Source organism: Aquarana catesbeiana, linkage group LG02 (assembly GCF_042186555.1).
Source record: "Aquarana catesbeiana isolate 2022-GZ linkage group LG02, ASM4218655v1, whole genome shotgun sequence".
Lineage (NCBI taxonomy): Eukaryota > Metazoa > Chordata > Amphibia > Anura > Ranidae > Aquarana > Aquarana catesbeiana.
The window spans coordinates 182,226,789-182,243,298 of record NC_133325.1 but is presented as its reverse complement, the minus strand read 5'-3'; the positions used below and the strand labels follow the sequence as shown (position 1 = coordinate 182,243,298).

At 42.7% G+C, this 16,510-nt stretch overlaps 1 protein-coding gene across 6 annotated transcripts in view; it reads left to right on the top strand.

The window, feature by feature from the left end:
* SMARCC2 (SWI/SNF related BAF chromatin remodeling complex subunit C2) overlaps positions 1 to 16,510 on the top strand; it is a 157,013-nt gene that overhangs the window by 113,165 nt on the left and 27,338 nt on the right. For all 6 annotated transcript variants that reach the window (XM_073613982.1, XM_073613986.1, XM_073613985.1 and 3 more), the window contains exons 19-22: positions 8,097 to 8,159; positions 8,254 to 8,512; positions 10,905 to 11,078; positions 11,487 to 11,551. In XM_073613982.1, coding sequence (XP_073470083.1) covers positions 8,097 to 8,159; positions 8,254 to 8,512; positions 10,905 to 11,078; positions 11,487 to 11,551 — 561 coding nt within the window. The remainder of the gene's footprint in view (positions 1 to 8,096; positions 8,160 to 8,253; positions 8,513 to 10,904; positions 11,079 to 11,486; positions 11,552 to 16,510) is intronic.

Genomic DNA, 16,510 nt, shown 5'->3' with positions numbered 1-16,510 from the left:
TCATTTGTTTTTGAAAATGAAGAAAGACAAGAAAAAACATTTTTTTTTTTCTTTTTTCAATTTTCAAAACTTTGTGACAAAAAGTGAGGTCTGCAAAATACTCACTATACCTCTCAGCAAATAGCTTTGGGTGTCTACTTTCCAAAATGGGGTCATTTGGAGGGGTTTTGTGCCACCTGGGCTTTCCATGGCCTCCGAAACTGTGATAGGCAGTGAAGAGTGAAATAAAAAATTCACGCCCTTCGAAAGCCTGAAGGCGGTGCTTGGTTTTCGGGGTCCCGTACGCGGCTAGGCTCCCAAAAAGTCTCACACATGTGGTATCCCCGTACTCAGGAGAAGCAGCAGAATGTATTTTGGGGTGTAATTTCACATATTCCCATGGCATGTTTGAGCAATATATAATTTAGTGACAAATTTGTGCAAAAAAAAAAAATTTGTCTCTTTCCCGCAACTTGTGTCGCAATATAAAATATTCCATGGACTCGACATGCCTCTCAGCAAATAGCTTGGGGTGTCTACTTTCCAAAATGGGGTCATTTGGGGGGGTTTTGAACTGTCCTGGCATTTTATGCACAACATTTAGAAGCTTATGTCACACATCACTCACTCTTCTAACCACTTGAAGACAAAGCCCTTTCTGACACTCATTGTTTACATGAAAAAGTTATTTTTTTTTGCAAAAAAATTACTTTGAACCCCCAAACATTATATATTTTTTTAAAGCAAATGCCCTACAGATTAAAATGGTGGGTGTTTCATTTTTTTTTTTTCACACAGTATTTGCGCAGCGATTTTTCAAATGCATTTTTTGGGGAAAAAACACACTTTTTTAAATTTTAATGCACTAAAACACACTATATTGCCCAAATGTTTGATGAAATAAAAAAGATGATCTTAGGCCGAGTACATGGATACCAAACATGACATGCTTTAAAATTGCGCACAAACGTGCAGTGGCAACAAAATAAATACATTTTTAAAAGCCTTTACAGGTTACCACTTTAGATTTACAGAGGAGGTCTACTGCAAAAATTACTGCCCTCGATCTGACCTTCGCGGCGATACCTCACATGCATGGTGCAATTGCTGTTTACGTTTGACGACAGACCGCCGCTTGCGTTCGCCTTAGCGCGAGAGCAGGGGGCGACAGGGGTGCTTTTTTTTTTTTTTTTTCCTTTATTATTTTTTGCTTTTTTATCTTATTTTTAAACTGTTCCTTTCATTTTTTTTTTTTTTAATCATTTTTATTGTTATCTCGGGGAATGTGAATATCCCCTATGATAGCAATAGGTAGTGACAGGTACTCTTTTTTGAAAAAATTGGGGTCTATTAGACCCTAGATCTCTCCTCTGCCCTCAAAGCATCTGACGACACCAAGATCGGTGTGATAAAATGCTTCCCCAATTTCCCAATGGCGCTATTTACATCCGGCGAAATCTAAGTCATAAAATGATCGTAGCTTCCGGTTTCTTAGGCCATAGAGATGTTTGGAGCCACTCTGGTCTCTGATCAGCTCTATGGTCAGCTGGCTGAATCACCGGCTGCATTCTCAGGTTCCCTGTTGAGACAGGAGAGCCAGAGAAAAACACGGAAGACGGTGGGGGGGGGCATTCCCTCCCACGGCTTGTAAAAGCAGTCTAGAGGCTAATTAGCCGCTAGGATTGCTTTTACATGAAAGCCGACCGCTGGCTGAAAAGAATGATACCAAGATGATACCTAAACCTGCAGGCATCATTCTGGTATAACCATTCAAAGTCGTGAATGGCGTACCTGAAGACAAAAAAACGGTTAACAATAAAGCACAGTAAACGGTAAAGTATAAAAAATTGCATACCTGAAAAGCAAACTTGATAAAACATAATAACAATAAAACATTGCAGAATAGAATACAGTAAAAAAGAGCAGAACAATAGAGAGAGAGAATAGAGAAAGAGAGAACAATGAAACGACAACTATTTTTTTTTATTTTATATATTTTTTTTTTTTACACTTTTTTTGTAACTAACTTTTATAACGGTAACCGGTTCCAGGTTCGGGTCTCTCAAAATGCGATGGCATCTTGGGAGACCCTGTGAAAGTGTGCCTAGTCTGTGGAATGCTGTACCCTACGCTAATACTCAACTAGTGTATGGTAGCGTTCAAAACATTCACCAATGCAAAGACCAGGATTGTCAGGACAGGAGGGACAATAATAGTGGGTGTCACGCCTATATGCGTGCTTGCTGCAGACACAACATCTTTTTTGGGGGGGTTCGTTGGGTAGGGGTACTCGGGAGGACATAAAGAAAATGCCTCTCATGCAGCCGACTGCATTTGGTTGGGGATGTGAATGGGGGAAGTACGGGCGCTGCAGAAGTGGTGGGTTCCCAATTAGGATTGGCGAATGCAGCAGGAAGGGCATTATGGGCACGACGGGCCTGTGTTTGTCTTCTTGGTGGCAGCGCGACACTACTTGTGCTTGCCACCTCACCAGCTTGAACTGCACTTATGGGACTCGCCACGTCACCAAGTGTTACTGCAGTGCTGGTTTGACTACGACCGGGGTGTACTAGGCCGCTGGCGCTTGCCAGTTCAATAAAAAGCTACCAAAAAAACTGTTAGCGATCGCAGGGATCAGGCCTGACTCTGCGAACGCTGCAGTTATGCGTTAAGTGTTTTGTAAGTGACAGTGATCGATCGATACTGCACTTGGGTGGGCTGGGCCGGGCGGAGGGGCAAAATGCAGGTGCTAGCAGGTATCTGGGCTGATCCCGCTAACACTGCGTTTTTGGGAGCCCTAAACTGCTGGGGACGCCAGTATAGATCTGATCGGATCAGATATTGATCCGTTCAGATACTATACCACTAAGGGAGGCGTATGCTGCGTGCGTGGGTGTTAGCGGTACTGGCGCTAATCTGACGCTGCTTGGGGCTGGTGCTTGCCAGTTCACCAAAATACTACCAAAAAAACTGTTAGGGATCGCAGGGATCAGGCCTAACTCTGCGAACGCTGCAGTTATGCATTTAGTGTTTTGTAAGTGACAGTGATCGATCGATACTGCACTTGGGTGGGCTGGGCTGGGCCGGGCGGAGGGGCAAAACGCAGGTGCTAGCAGGTATCTGGGCTGATCCCGCTAACACTGCGTTTTTGGGAACCCTAAACTGCTAGGGACGCTAGTATAGATCTGATCGGATCAGATATTGATCCGATCAGATACTATACCACTAAGGGAGGCGTATGCTGCGTGCGTGGGTGTTAGCGGTACTGGTGCTAATCTGACGCTGCCTGGGGCGACGCATATCACCGCCGGGCGATCAGGGGGCTAAACCTTTATTCGGTAATAAACGGCGGGTGCCCTGACACTATAAAAAATAAACGAACTAACCAGCGTCACCCGTAACAGTTATACGGTAATCAGTGGTGAAAGGGTTAACTATGGGGCCATTAAGGGGTTAAAACATTTATTCGGTAGTATATGGGGGTCCCTGTCGCTATAAAACGCTGACGGCGAACCTAAATATTTAGGTCCCTAACTAGCGTCACCAGCGACACTAATACAGCGATCAGAAAAATGATCGCTTAGCGACACTGGTGACAGGGGGTGATCAAGGGGTTAAAACTTTATTAGGGGGGGTTAGGGGGGTATCCTAGACCTACAGGGGGCTAATACTAACTGTCCCAACACTGTAACTGTCACAAACTGACACCAATGCAGTAATCAGAAAAAAAAACTGGTGTCAGTTTGTGACAGGGGGGGGGGGGGGGTGATTGGGGGGGGGGCGATCGGGGGGGTATCGGGGTGTTTTGTGTGCCTGGCATGTTCTACTGTGTGTGTGTAGTGTTGTGCACTCACATAGATGTCTTCTCTCCTCGGGCCGGAACGGAAATTACCGAGCCGAAGAGAGATGACATCATTTCCTTTGCTGCTGTTTAGCATACAGCAGCAAAGGAATGATTCGATTGGCCGGCGGCGATCGCGAGGGGGGGGCCACGAACGGATGGCCTCCCCCTCACCTCCGATCGCCGTGGGACAAAAGACGACCGCCTCGGGCACCGGGGGGGGGTCCGATCGGACCCCCCACCCGCGGAAGGCAAATCACGTACATGTACGTGATTTTGCCTGTCCGTGCCATCTTGCCGACGTACATCGGCATGAGGCGGTCGTCAAGTGGTTAAAGCAAACGTGTCTGCCCAATGCAGTAGTCTAGGCTTGCAGTACGTTGTGGGTTGGATGTATCCAATGTGGCATCTAAGACTGAATTTGAAATCGCCCCCTATCCATATATGTGTGCATACATCCCCTTGCATGGGATGGATTTATTTATAAGGATTGCACCTCCCTGGGCATAGGTGGAATAAGTTACGTGAAAAGCTTGGCGTACCCATGTTCTGCACAGGGCTAAGACACGATTACCTGTGACATGGGTCTCCTATAAGAACAAAATGTGTGGTTTGTGAGAATTTAAGTATTTGAACAGGAGAGAGCATTTGAATTTGTCGTTTAGGCCACATATGTTCCAAGGGGCTAACTTGATATCGGACATAACCAAACTAATTTAAATTGCAATAATACGGATAAATGGAGCAAAGACTTAGAGTATGAGAATGCACAGGACCGCAGCATAGTACACAGTACCTCCCATAGACAGATATGCGGACAGTGAGAAAAATGCAGCATGTGTCCATAATACCAGTAGAGCCTGCGAGCAAAAAAAGAAAAGGAAAAAAAAAATATAACAGCAAAAACTCCCTACTGCTAAGCCTAATCCCCAACGTGATGCAGCTTAGCAATTTCCTATCCCAGAACAACTAAGTCTGCAGCTCAAGATAACCTGTGGGGCATAAATCCACATGGGAAGGGTATCCCCATGCACATCCGCTGCGGCCTCTTGAAGTAGCAGTCTTGATGAGGGTGGTTGTCAATTCCTTTAACAACTCTGTAGACATTGGGAGGTCATTGAGTTCCGTAAACAAGGAGCATAACATAACTCTCTAGCACACACCATGAGATCTGGTAGGAGGGTAGAAATGATGTGGTCAAACCTTTACGGAAGTTTAATACAGGATGGATTAGGAAGAATATAGGTTTGGGATGCAGAGAAGCGACTGTCCTCTTTGTCATCTGCACCCACTAATCGGTCTATGACTTTCGGATGAAAAGGAGCATAAACAACAAAAGAACAAAAACAGCTGTAACAAGAGAACAGAGGAGGACAATTCATTATATCTCACCATAGCAGGATATGAATCGGGCTTGCCGATCCCCTCCGCAAAGTTTAAAGAGCCAGTTTTCAGCATCTTCAGGGGTCTCAAAGAATCTCACTGTCCTTTCATAAAGAACGCAAAGACGACTGGGATAAAGCATACTATACTGAATATCGTTGGTCCAGAGCTTCCTGTGAAATTCTTTGAAGGATTTCCGTCTCTTCTGAAGCTCTGTCGAGAAATCCGGGAACAAGTGCACCGTTGAGCCTTGACAGTGCAGATGTTTCCGGCCTTCACTAAGTATCCTGTCCCTGTAATTAGGGAATCGGACCAGGAAAGGTCTGGCTGGGGCACCAGGGATGCCTCAATACGTTGGCACACTGTGGGCACATTCCGACACATAGGTGGGGGAGATCTCAGTAAGTCCCAGGAGGTTTTTGAAAAAGGCCTCAGCAAAGTCAGCAGGGTGATTGCCTTTTGTGCCTTCGGGGAGGCCCAGTACTCGCACATTGTTGCAGCGCATGTGGTTTTCTGCATCATCCGACTTAGCGACCAACATGCGGACAGTTTGCTGGAGAGATTGCAGAATTTGGGAATGCTGTGAGGTGGTATCTTCAGTCACTGAGACACGGGATTCAGTTTCCCCTAGTCAGTCTCTGATTGTATCAAGATAATTTCTTATTAAATTGCATTCCTCAGTAAGATGGTCTATTCTTACCAGGAGAGAGGACCTACTGTGTTCAATAGCCTGTAGGATAAGGGCTGTGTCAGCACCTTGTGGTTGTGTTGTATGAGCTGTGGCGCTCTCCTGTGTTCCTGAGAGATCCATTTCTGCTAGCAGAGCCTGCAGTCCGTGTGCCAAGATGGCATCAGCATGCAGCCGCCGATGGTCTCTGCTTCTTGCTGGGGGTAGGAGGGGCAGATCGGCTCTTGGAGGGCATCACCTGCTTCCGTGGTGTCAGCAGCAATAGCAGGTCTGTTACGGGAACCTGTAGTGACAAGATGCGAGCTTACGAGAGCAGGATGTATCAGAGCTTAGTTGGTGAGCTGCTCCGATTGCTATTACAAGAGAGGCAACTGCCAGCTCTAAAAAACTGTACCGGGTCATCCCAGTATAACCACTGAAAGTCCAGCGACGACGATGGATGGGAAGTGGTTAATTTCCCTAACAGGGACACAGACACCAATAAAAACCTAACAGGGGTTCTAATCCTTCTACACCCTATTCAATCCAAAAAAATATATAGTTTTGCTTTTAGATATAGTTTAATCAGATTTCTGAAAAATTCACTATATTGAACAATCATATTGTTACTTTTATAATGATAATAAAACTATTAATCTTAAAGAGAAAAACACATATGTGGGGGCGGGGTGCTGAATCAACTCATGCCCTTGGAGGTATCATCTCTACCATAATAAACAGAAATGAGAGTACGTTGAACATGGGACTTTGTTACACCTTTTGGAGGTATGTAATTTATTATTTTATTTATTACAGGTATGGTATAGCGCCGTCAATTTACACACCGCTTTACATAGATATATTGTACATTCACATCAGTCTCTGCCCATGAGGAGCTTACAATCTAAAGTCTCTAACTCACAAAAATACATAAACATACTAGGGCCAATTTAGACAGGAGCCAATGAACCTTCCAGCTTGTCTTTGGTGTGTGGCAGGAAACCAGAGTACCCGGAGGAAACCCACGCAGGCACAGGGAGAACATGCAAACTCCAGGCATATAGTGCAGTGGTTGGTACTCGAACCGACGAACCTAGTGCTGCTAGGTGGAAATGCTAGAAATGCTAACAATTTAGCTACTGTGGTGCCCAAATGTAATGGATATATCCACTAAAAACATATTAAAACCAAACATCCAAGTTAGCCATCCGATGTTCCTGTATGTAAGGCCTTGAGACCAACCTATGAGGGTCAACACGTTTTTCGCAGGGAACTCTGCTTCATCAGGACCTGGTAAATTAGTAAACAAACATTTCATTATATGTATTGTTACAGCACTTTTACATTGGGATCCCAGGTCCTAATGAAGTGGGGATCCCCACGAAACACGTTGACCCTCATAGGTTGATTTCTAGGCCATACATACAGTAACATTGGATAGCTAACTTGGGTGTTTGACCCTAAGATGTTTTTATTGAATATATCCATTACATGTCTAAATAAAGTGATAATCATTTATATATCTTTATCTTATGTTTGTTACACCTTTTGGTGGTATATTTAAAGGCCCATGTGTTGCATATTCTCATTTCTGTTTATAAATCTTAAAGAGTAAGTTCTACTTTTTACAACCAATGAAGAGGTGAACTAACTCCAAATATTCTGACCACCCCCATGGACTTCACTGCACGTGGCACCTGTGATGACCCATACTGCTGGAGCAACACTGCAATGCATTACCCACTTTACTGAGTATTCATCATAATGTTCGCGATTGCAAGCATTGACCATTGGTCAGCACTTACACATGACAATGCTGACTAGTGAGACGAACCTGACCAGTGAGTGAAGCCTTGTATGCGCTTCTCATTGGTCAGCATGATCACATGGCTGTGCTGACCACTGGGGCTATGTTTTACAATGCACAAATCATTACACCAGCAGCACTGGGGTGTATTTGCAGCGGTGGTCCTGAGAGGTGGCAAGGATAGTTAGTCAGTTCATACTTAAATTTTTCGTGAACAGGTGAACTTACCCTTTATGTAGTTTGTGCTGATTCTTATATTCAAATGCCTTATAATAACATAAGTAGAAATTTCCTATTATGGCTATTATATTAAGAAGATGTTTCTAACATGTTTTTAACAGGCACCATTCTTATTTCTTCTTTTAAATATTTCTCCATTGCTAGCAGTGATTTCAGTTTGTTTTTATATTGTTTCGTAGAGTAAATCTGCTGCAAGTGCCACAAGGGAATGGACTGAACAGGAGACTCTGTTACTGCTGGAGGTAATCTTTAATGGACAGGTACAACAATGCAGTTCATGTAAATGTAACATTATGCCAATAACGTGAGTTTTTCTTTTCCTTCTGTTCTTTTCAGGCTCTAGAAATGTACAAAGATGACTGGAACAAGGTGTCTGAACACGTTGGCAGTCGCACTCAAGATGAATGTATTTTACACTTCCTGCGGTTGCCTATTGAGGACCCATATTTAGAGGACTCTGAAGCATCTCTTGGTCCTTTGGCCTATCAACCTATACCATTTAGCCAGTCTGGCAACCCTGTAATGAGTACTGTAGCCTTCCTGGCCTCTGTGGTGGACCCTCGTGTAGCATCCGCTGCAGCCAAATCAGCTTTAGGTATTATTTTCATAGTTTAATTATACAGTACTATAGGCAGTGAACTGAATAGTTGCATTTGACAAGTCCTAGAGTTTTAGGACCTCTTCCATTCTCAAAAATGTTATCGGATGTGGTAGATTTAGAGAAAAATGGCACTTTATTAGGATGTCCACTAAAAGGGATCTGAGCTCCTGTATTGTAGTTAAAGTGGTTGTAAACTCTTACATACACCCAGTGAAGTGACTGTCCTCAGGTGATAGACAGAGATTAAATAAATCCTCCTACATAATGTGTATCTGTTTATCTGCAGTCTTCTCTTCTTTACAGCCATTCAAAAAATCCAGAATTCATAAAGCTTGTCTGAGCTGTCGGAAAAAAAAGCGGAGAGCTAAGGTTACACTCTGCAGAGCTCAGTGCCCAGAGCCCTGGGGGCTAATTGGAGGAAAGGGACAACCCCACTCCTTTACACTGCACACAGGAACAGAGCTGAGGTTGTCAATTAGCTGGAGGTCCCTCCCCTGTCACCTTTTTTTCTCATGGTGTCAGGAAAACTTGTCAGAAGTGATTCATGCTGATAGCAGAGGAACAAAGCAGCAGACCGAAATTACACTTAGTGCTCCTAATTGAGACAAGTACACACTATAGATGGATATGCTTTGTTAATTTTTCATGTCTGAGGTTTGCAATCACCTTTTTAAAGACTTTTACTGTGCTGGTGCAGTTCTCAGTAGTAAATATGGATTGTTGGGTTTCAGTCTCTGGTGATGTTTTTCTTGTGTGTGTGTGTGTGTTGGGGGGGGGGGGCGCGGGGGGCAAAGCCACTTCAGAGAAAAGCTCTATTTACAGCAGATTAGACATTCTGAAGTTACTGCTTCCCTGGCGGGGGTTATACCCTTCTCACTGGTACACTTAGGTAACCTGAAAGTTGTTGAACTAAAAGGCACCTCTTCTAGAATTAGATGAAAGTCAGAAGTAGCTCCGAGACCTCTTTATCTTTTCTTCCTTCTCTTTTTCTACCTTTCCTGGGCTCTTTCCCTTGTTTCTTACTCATGCACTTTTCTCTTCTTTACTTTTTTGTTTCTCCATTTAACTAGCATGTAAACCTAATAGGCATTTAGAACATGGCCTAGTTATGTCATTATTGAGTTTTCAGCTCTTTCCTGTTTATTTTTTTTCTGTGATCAAATCGTGGATTTGCAATTTCTTCTGCCTGATGTTTCAGCTAACTATAGAATTTTTTGTGATGTAGTAAGTTCTAGATTTACACATTCTTTTTGTTGTACGAAACTACGGCAATGTTTTAAGAGAATTTGTATCACCACAGAGTGGTACTGTGGATACGGCACATAAATAGTTGATGCACATCCTGATATTGGAGATCATTAGAAAATAATTTGGAGTGACGGACTTTATAGGCATAACACAGAAGATTAAAAAGAATTTGAATGTTTATTACAAAAAATAGAGCTAAAAAACACATACATAGACTTGCATATATTCACAGATAATACCTATGAGCATGTTAGATACACCATCTACATACTTAGTACATGTTTAAACAAGATTCAGATGTTCAATCATTGTACTTGTTCAATCGTAAACGGTTTCAAAAGAGACAGTGCATCAAAATAGCTCGACTTGCTCTACATGTTACGTGTTCAGTAACGCTTCCTCAGGAGCTTTTGGCATATTCTATGAACAAAAGAATAAACATAAATTCATTGCATTCTACATTAAAAGAAAAAAAATGTAACATATATTCTTATATGGTTTAGTATTAGTATTACCGCCCCTGTGAGATTGACAGTTAGAAGCATGTCTCTAAGCTAGAACCCAAGACCTCTATAAACATGTAGGGGTACAGAGGGGGCCTGCATAAGAGCAGAACAAAGAAAGCATAAGAGAGGGAAAGGGAGGCATAAGAAAAGGGAAAAAGAGCAGAAACAAAGAGGAAAAGAAAGAGAGGGCTGGGGTGTGCGATATGGGGATTATGGGAACGAATATATCATATACATGGTTTAAGGAACGGGCAAAGGGAGTGAGTTTGTCAATGTAGAATTATAAATGTATAAACATAACCAAGTTTTTTACTTACATTTTCCACAAAAGGAAAAAAGAAAGAAGAGAAATGTTTTGTCTGCAATTCCCATATATTCACACATACTGTTTGCTTTCGAATTGTTATCCCATCGGCTCTATTTTGTATGTTATAAAGACTATAAAGCCTTTTGTAAAAAAAAAAGAGAGAAGTAGTAGTATGGACATTTGATTGCTCTATAACTTGTTGCTGCTATTGTTCTTTTTTTTAGAGTTTGATTGTTTCTAACTGATCTGCCACCCTTCATATTTGATTACTATCTCTTCTGATAAAACAGTTGCTAAAATGTTTTTTTTCTCTCATTCCTAATAGAGGAGTTTTCCAAGATGAAGGAGGAGGTTCCCACAGCATTAGTAGAAGCCCACGTCCGTAAGGTGGAAGATGCAGCAAAAATAACTGGCAAACCTGACCCAGGTTATGGCCTTGAGAGCAGTGGAATTGCTGGCACTACTTGTGAAGAGAATGAGCGAATAAGTGAGCGAATAGGTGAGCACAGTCCTTATATTTTTTAGTAGTTTGCTGTTATCTGTCTGCTACAATTATTACTTCTAGCGATATACTTGGAAGAGTCATCCCTTTATGAACTGTGGCCCGAACTAAAATTACAGGTGCCACTCAAGGCTCCACCAGGTCCTCTTATGTAGTAACTGATAAGTCCCTCATTGGAGGTGTGGCCTGGTTGGATCCTGGGCTGGGGCTGTCATACTCTTTCCTACGGGGATTTGCAGATACTGTATGTGCGACTTCCAGGACTTTTCCCTTTTGCATTAGATCCCTTTATACACATCATAGGTTATGTAGAGAGATGGAGACATGTTATACTTGAATTCATTAACTGACAAATAGTTGTCTATGAAGTAATTTCTGTATGATATTTGAATGTTTTATTTGTAGAGGAAAATACTACAGAAGAACCACCTTCAGAACCACAGCCCACAGAAGAGAGGAAAGAACCAAAGGTAGCCCTAAGTTTTACACAACATGGTTATTTTGCATTTAAAGGATAAGTGCTCTTTATGCAAAGTACAATAGTATTTTTTGCCCTGACCTAAACGAACCCACCATGGTTTTCCGGCCACCTGCAAGATATGGTGTAAGAGGTCTGTAAAACATAAAGGTATACCCTCACTTTTCTAGGTGAAGGTATGTTCATTAATCCCTGTGGGTTCATAGATAGTTTGCCCTTCAGGCATCTAGGTTCAGGGAATGCCCATTCAAAATGACAAACTAAGCTCTTACCACCTGTGCTCTCTTCAGCTTCTAAACCGTCAACCTTCCTGTGCCACCACACAGATTACCAGACCTACCCCTACCCCCATGAGTCTCCTGTACCAGCTCGGTCTCAGAAACTGTATCCCAACCTGGCCAGTGTTCTCTCTCCCAAAGAATACATTTGTCTCTTTTGGAACACATGGGTCCAGCAGTTTTGCATGATATGCAACAGATCTGCCATACCTGTCTGTCCCCAGTGAGGATCCTCTGGCCCTTCTGGTCAGCTAAGACACCTATATACTGACTGATGTTCCCCCAGGACTCTGACCTGGTAGTCTTAGCTCTGTACTCCAGATTTTCTCCTAGGTGCTGGTCCCATTGTTGTCCCTTGTGTTTTCCCATGGCATCCCTTTTGCGGTGCACTCAGATCACCTCTTATGTAGAAAACTGGTTAATTGGGGATCTGGCGCTCCAGGAGGTAATGCCCTTGAGATGGGATATTGTACATTTACTGAGAAAGTCATAAGAATGATCATAAAATGGGCCAAAGGGAAATGGGGGTGTTTAAAGGGCAGCCATCCTCAAAGTTTGTCCAGAAACTCTGTAAAAGAAACAGGGAGGGGGAAGAGCCACTCTGAGTGTAATATTAAAGAAGAAACATTTAATGCGTAAGATTAAAAGCACTTACGGGATATAAGTGGAAGTCATGCTCATCAAGGGGTATACAGTTCTGGCAGCTCTAATGTGTCCCACTGGCTCAATACACGTTCCGGATTGCTGGTGGAAAGAGTATGGTGGATGTTGTTTTTCTGGAAGGAAGGCAGTGCTTCAGAGGAACCAGAAGGCAGGAAGCTATACGCTGACCAGCTTGAACCGCGGAAGCGCAAATTGTATCACCAGCACGGGGTGGGAGGAAGGGATCAGGACTGTCTGTATGAGGAATAGGCTACGCACTTGGAGCTCACAGCTCCTTCTACTGGCTTGCTGCTCTCTGGGGAAAGCATCAATAAGTACACTCTCAAGAGCATGACGTCTGCGGCCATGGAACTACAACGGTTAGTGGACCCAAAACAGTGGTATAAAAGAGTTAAATTACTTTAAAGTAATAAAATATGGGACATAAAAAGGTCTAGCAATATATAATGTATAAAAGTTGACATCAAATGTAATATGGAGTACTTATTGAGCTAAATTGAAAAGGCTGCTAATCTGATGGGACAGCAAGATGTGTATATAGACATATCTAAATATAAAAAAAAGTGTATAAAATGTATTTATACATACATAAGGATTATGTTATATAAATTTCATATGTGTATATAAAAGACAGGTGTCATAATATGTATATGTGTATACTCAGTGACTGCACATATGTAGATATGCACAAACATGTGTAAGTGCTGCCTCCCTTTAACCATAAAAAGCAACACATTGGTAATATTACATATAAGAGATGGTTACTTACAAATACCACCACCCCCAACTGCAGACTAAGAACCCAACAATGTCCTTATAGATGATGACTATAAGGGTCCACTGTAAAAAATAAAATGATGTTAAAGAAACTGGTCTCTATGTGCATGTCTTATAACAAAGTATGTATCTCAATCTCTTCATTGATCCCCCCCTGGTGAGAGAGTATTTAAAGAATATATCCAGAAAGTCTCCTGTTGGCATAACCATTTAAAACACTCTGCAGCAGGAATATTTCTGGAGATATCCTCAATCACCCAAACTTGGAGACCCACAGTGGATTTTTGATGTTTCGTCAGAAAGTGTCTGGGGACACTGTGTTTGTCACATCCCTGATCAATGAATCGTCTATGCTTGCCAAATCTTTGGCGTAGGGGACAGATAGTCCTCCCTACATACAGGAGGCCACAAGGGCATATCAGGCAGTATATAACATACTTATTAGAGCAATTATGGAGCTCTTTAATGGTATATGTCTTTCCTTTTGTTGTTTTTTGCCTGTGATGAAAAAATTTACACGTAAGGCATAATTTTTTCCGGTATTGGAATATGCCTTCCATTGTACATAAGAGATGGCACACACCTACTAGAGATGCTCTCTTTCTATAGGTGGGAACCCACATACCTGTGGGTGTCCCTAGATGTCATGTCCCTATATACGTTGATCCCCCATGATGTAGGCCTGATGGCAGTTGAGCATTTCCTCTCCGCAGATCCGCTCATCAATCCGAGGCAAGCTCATTTTATACTAGAAGCAACACGATTTTGCTTAAAGCACAACTACTTTGAATTTGAGGACAGTTATTATTTACAAACCCAAGGCACAGCTATGGGGGCAAATTTTGCCCCCATATATGCAAATTTAACCATGGGGTATTGGGAACGCCAGTATATTTCACACAACAATCCCTTTATAGCCAACATAATTTTATTTGGGCGCTATATCAATGACATAGTCATCATATGGGATGGTACCATAGATAGCCTGGTACAGTTTGTATCGCATTGTAACCACAACAACCTGGGGTTATCTTTCACCCATGTGGTGAATCCCGACAGACTGGCTTTCCTGGACCTGGAGCTTTACCACAGTGACTCGTGTAAAGATGTCACCAACTATTTAAAACCTACTGCTGGGAACTCATTCATCCCTTACCAGAGTTGCCACCACCCCAGGTGGATCAGTGATATCCCTAGGAGCCACTTTCACAGGATCCGCCGCAATTCTACTAAGGACGAGGATTACCAGACCCGAGGCCAACTCCTTACCCATAAATTCCTGGATAAAGGATACCCCTCCACCCTTGTGGAAGATGCCTTTCAACAGTATACATCTAAGCCTTTGCCTAAGCCCATCATATCAGATGAACCCCAACCAATACAGTTTACGACACAATTCCATGATTGCTACAAAAAATTGAATACAATCTAATCAAACATTGGCCAATTTTGTTGGAAGATCCCCTCTTGGGCTCGTCTCTCACACAGAAACCCAAAGTCTCCTATCGTGAGGGCCAAAAACATTAAAAGCCAAATAGCACCTAGTAGAATCCACAAGTTTATGTCCACCCCCACCATCCACACCCCCCTCATCCCACTAGTAGGCATGTTACATAGTAGGCGAGGTTGAAAAAAGACACAAATCCAACCTATGTGTGTGATTATATGTCAATATTACATTGTATATCCCTGTATGTTGTGGTCGTTCAGGTGTTTATCTAATAGTTTTTTGAAACTATCGATGCTCCCCGCTGAGACCACCGCCTGTGGAAGGGAATTCCACATCCTTGCCGCTCTTACAGTAAAGAACCCTCTACGCAGTTTAAGGTTAAACCTCTTTTCTTCTAATTTTAATGAGTGGCCACGTGTCTTATTAAACTCCCTTTCACGGAAAAGTTTTATCCCTATTGTGGGGTAACCAGTATGGTATTTGTAAATTGAAATCATATCCCCTCTCAAGCGTCTCTTCTCCAGAGAGAATAAGTTCAGTGCTCGTAACCTTTCTTCATAACTAATGTCCTCCAGTCCCTTTATTAGTTTTGTTGCCCTTCTCTGTACTCGCTCCATTTCCAGCACATCCTTCCTGAGGGACTGGTGCCCAGAACTAGACAGCATACTCTAGGTGCTGCTGGACCAGAGTCTTGTAGAGTGGGAGAATGATTGTTTTATCTCTTGAGTTAATCCCCTTTTTAATGCATGCCAATATTCTGTTTGCTTTGTTTGCAGCAGCCTGGCATTGCATGCCATTGCTGAGCCTATCATCTACCAGGACCCACAGGTCCTTTTCCATCCTTGATTCCCCCAGATGTTCTCCCCCCAGTGAGTGAATTGCGTTCATATTTTTGCCACCCAAATGCATTATTTTACATTTTTACACATTAAACCTAATTTGCCATGTAGTTGCCTACCCCAATAATTTGTTCAGATCTACTTGCAAGGTTTCCACATCCTGCAGAACAGTGATTGCCTTGCTTAGCTTAGTATCATCCAAAAATACAGAGATTGGGCTGTTTATCCCATCCTCCAGGTGGTTTATAAACAAATTGAATAGGATTGGTCCCAGGACAGAACCCTGGGTGACCCCACTTTCCACCCCTGACCATTCCGCGTACTCCCCGTTTATCACTACCCTCTGAACTCGTCCTTGTAGCCAGTTTTCAATCCATGTACTCACCCTATGGTCCATGCCAACGGACCTAACTTTGTACAGTAAACGTTTATAAGGAACTGTATCAAATGCTTTTGCAAAGTCCAGATACACCACGTCTACGGGCCTCCCTTTATCTGGATAGCAGCTCACCACCTCATAGAAGGTTAATAGATTGGTTTGGCAAGAACGATTCTTCATGAATCCATGCTGATTGCTGCTAATGATACCGTTTTCATTACTAAAATCTTGTATATAGTCCCTTGACATCCCCTCCAAGAGCTTGCATACTATTAATGTTAGGCTAACTGATGTATTTTGGCCCTTTTTTAAATATTGGTGCTACATTGGCTTTTCTCCAATCAGATGGTACCATTCCAGGAAGTAGACTGTCAGTAAAAATTAGAAACAATGGTCTGGCAATGTCCCGGTGATTTATTAATGTTAGGTTTTTCAAGTCTATTTCTAATTCTGTCCTCTGTTAGCCATGAGGGTGCTTCCTGTGACGTGTCATGAGGATAAACTGCAGTTTTGGTACTGAAGCCCCCCGATTCCCTCGTGAAGACTGAGGAGAAGAATAAATTCA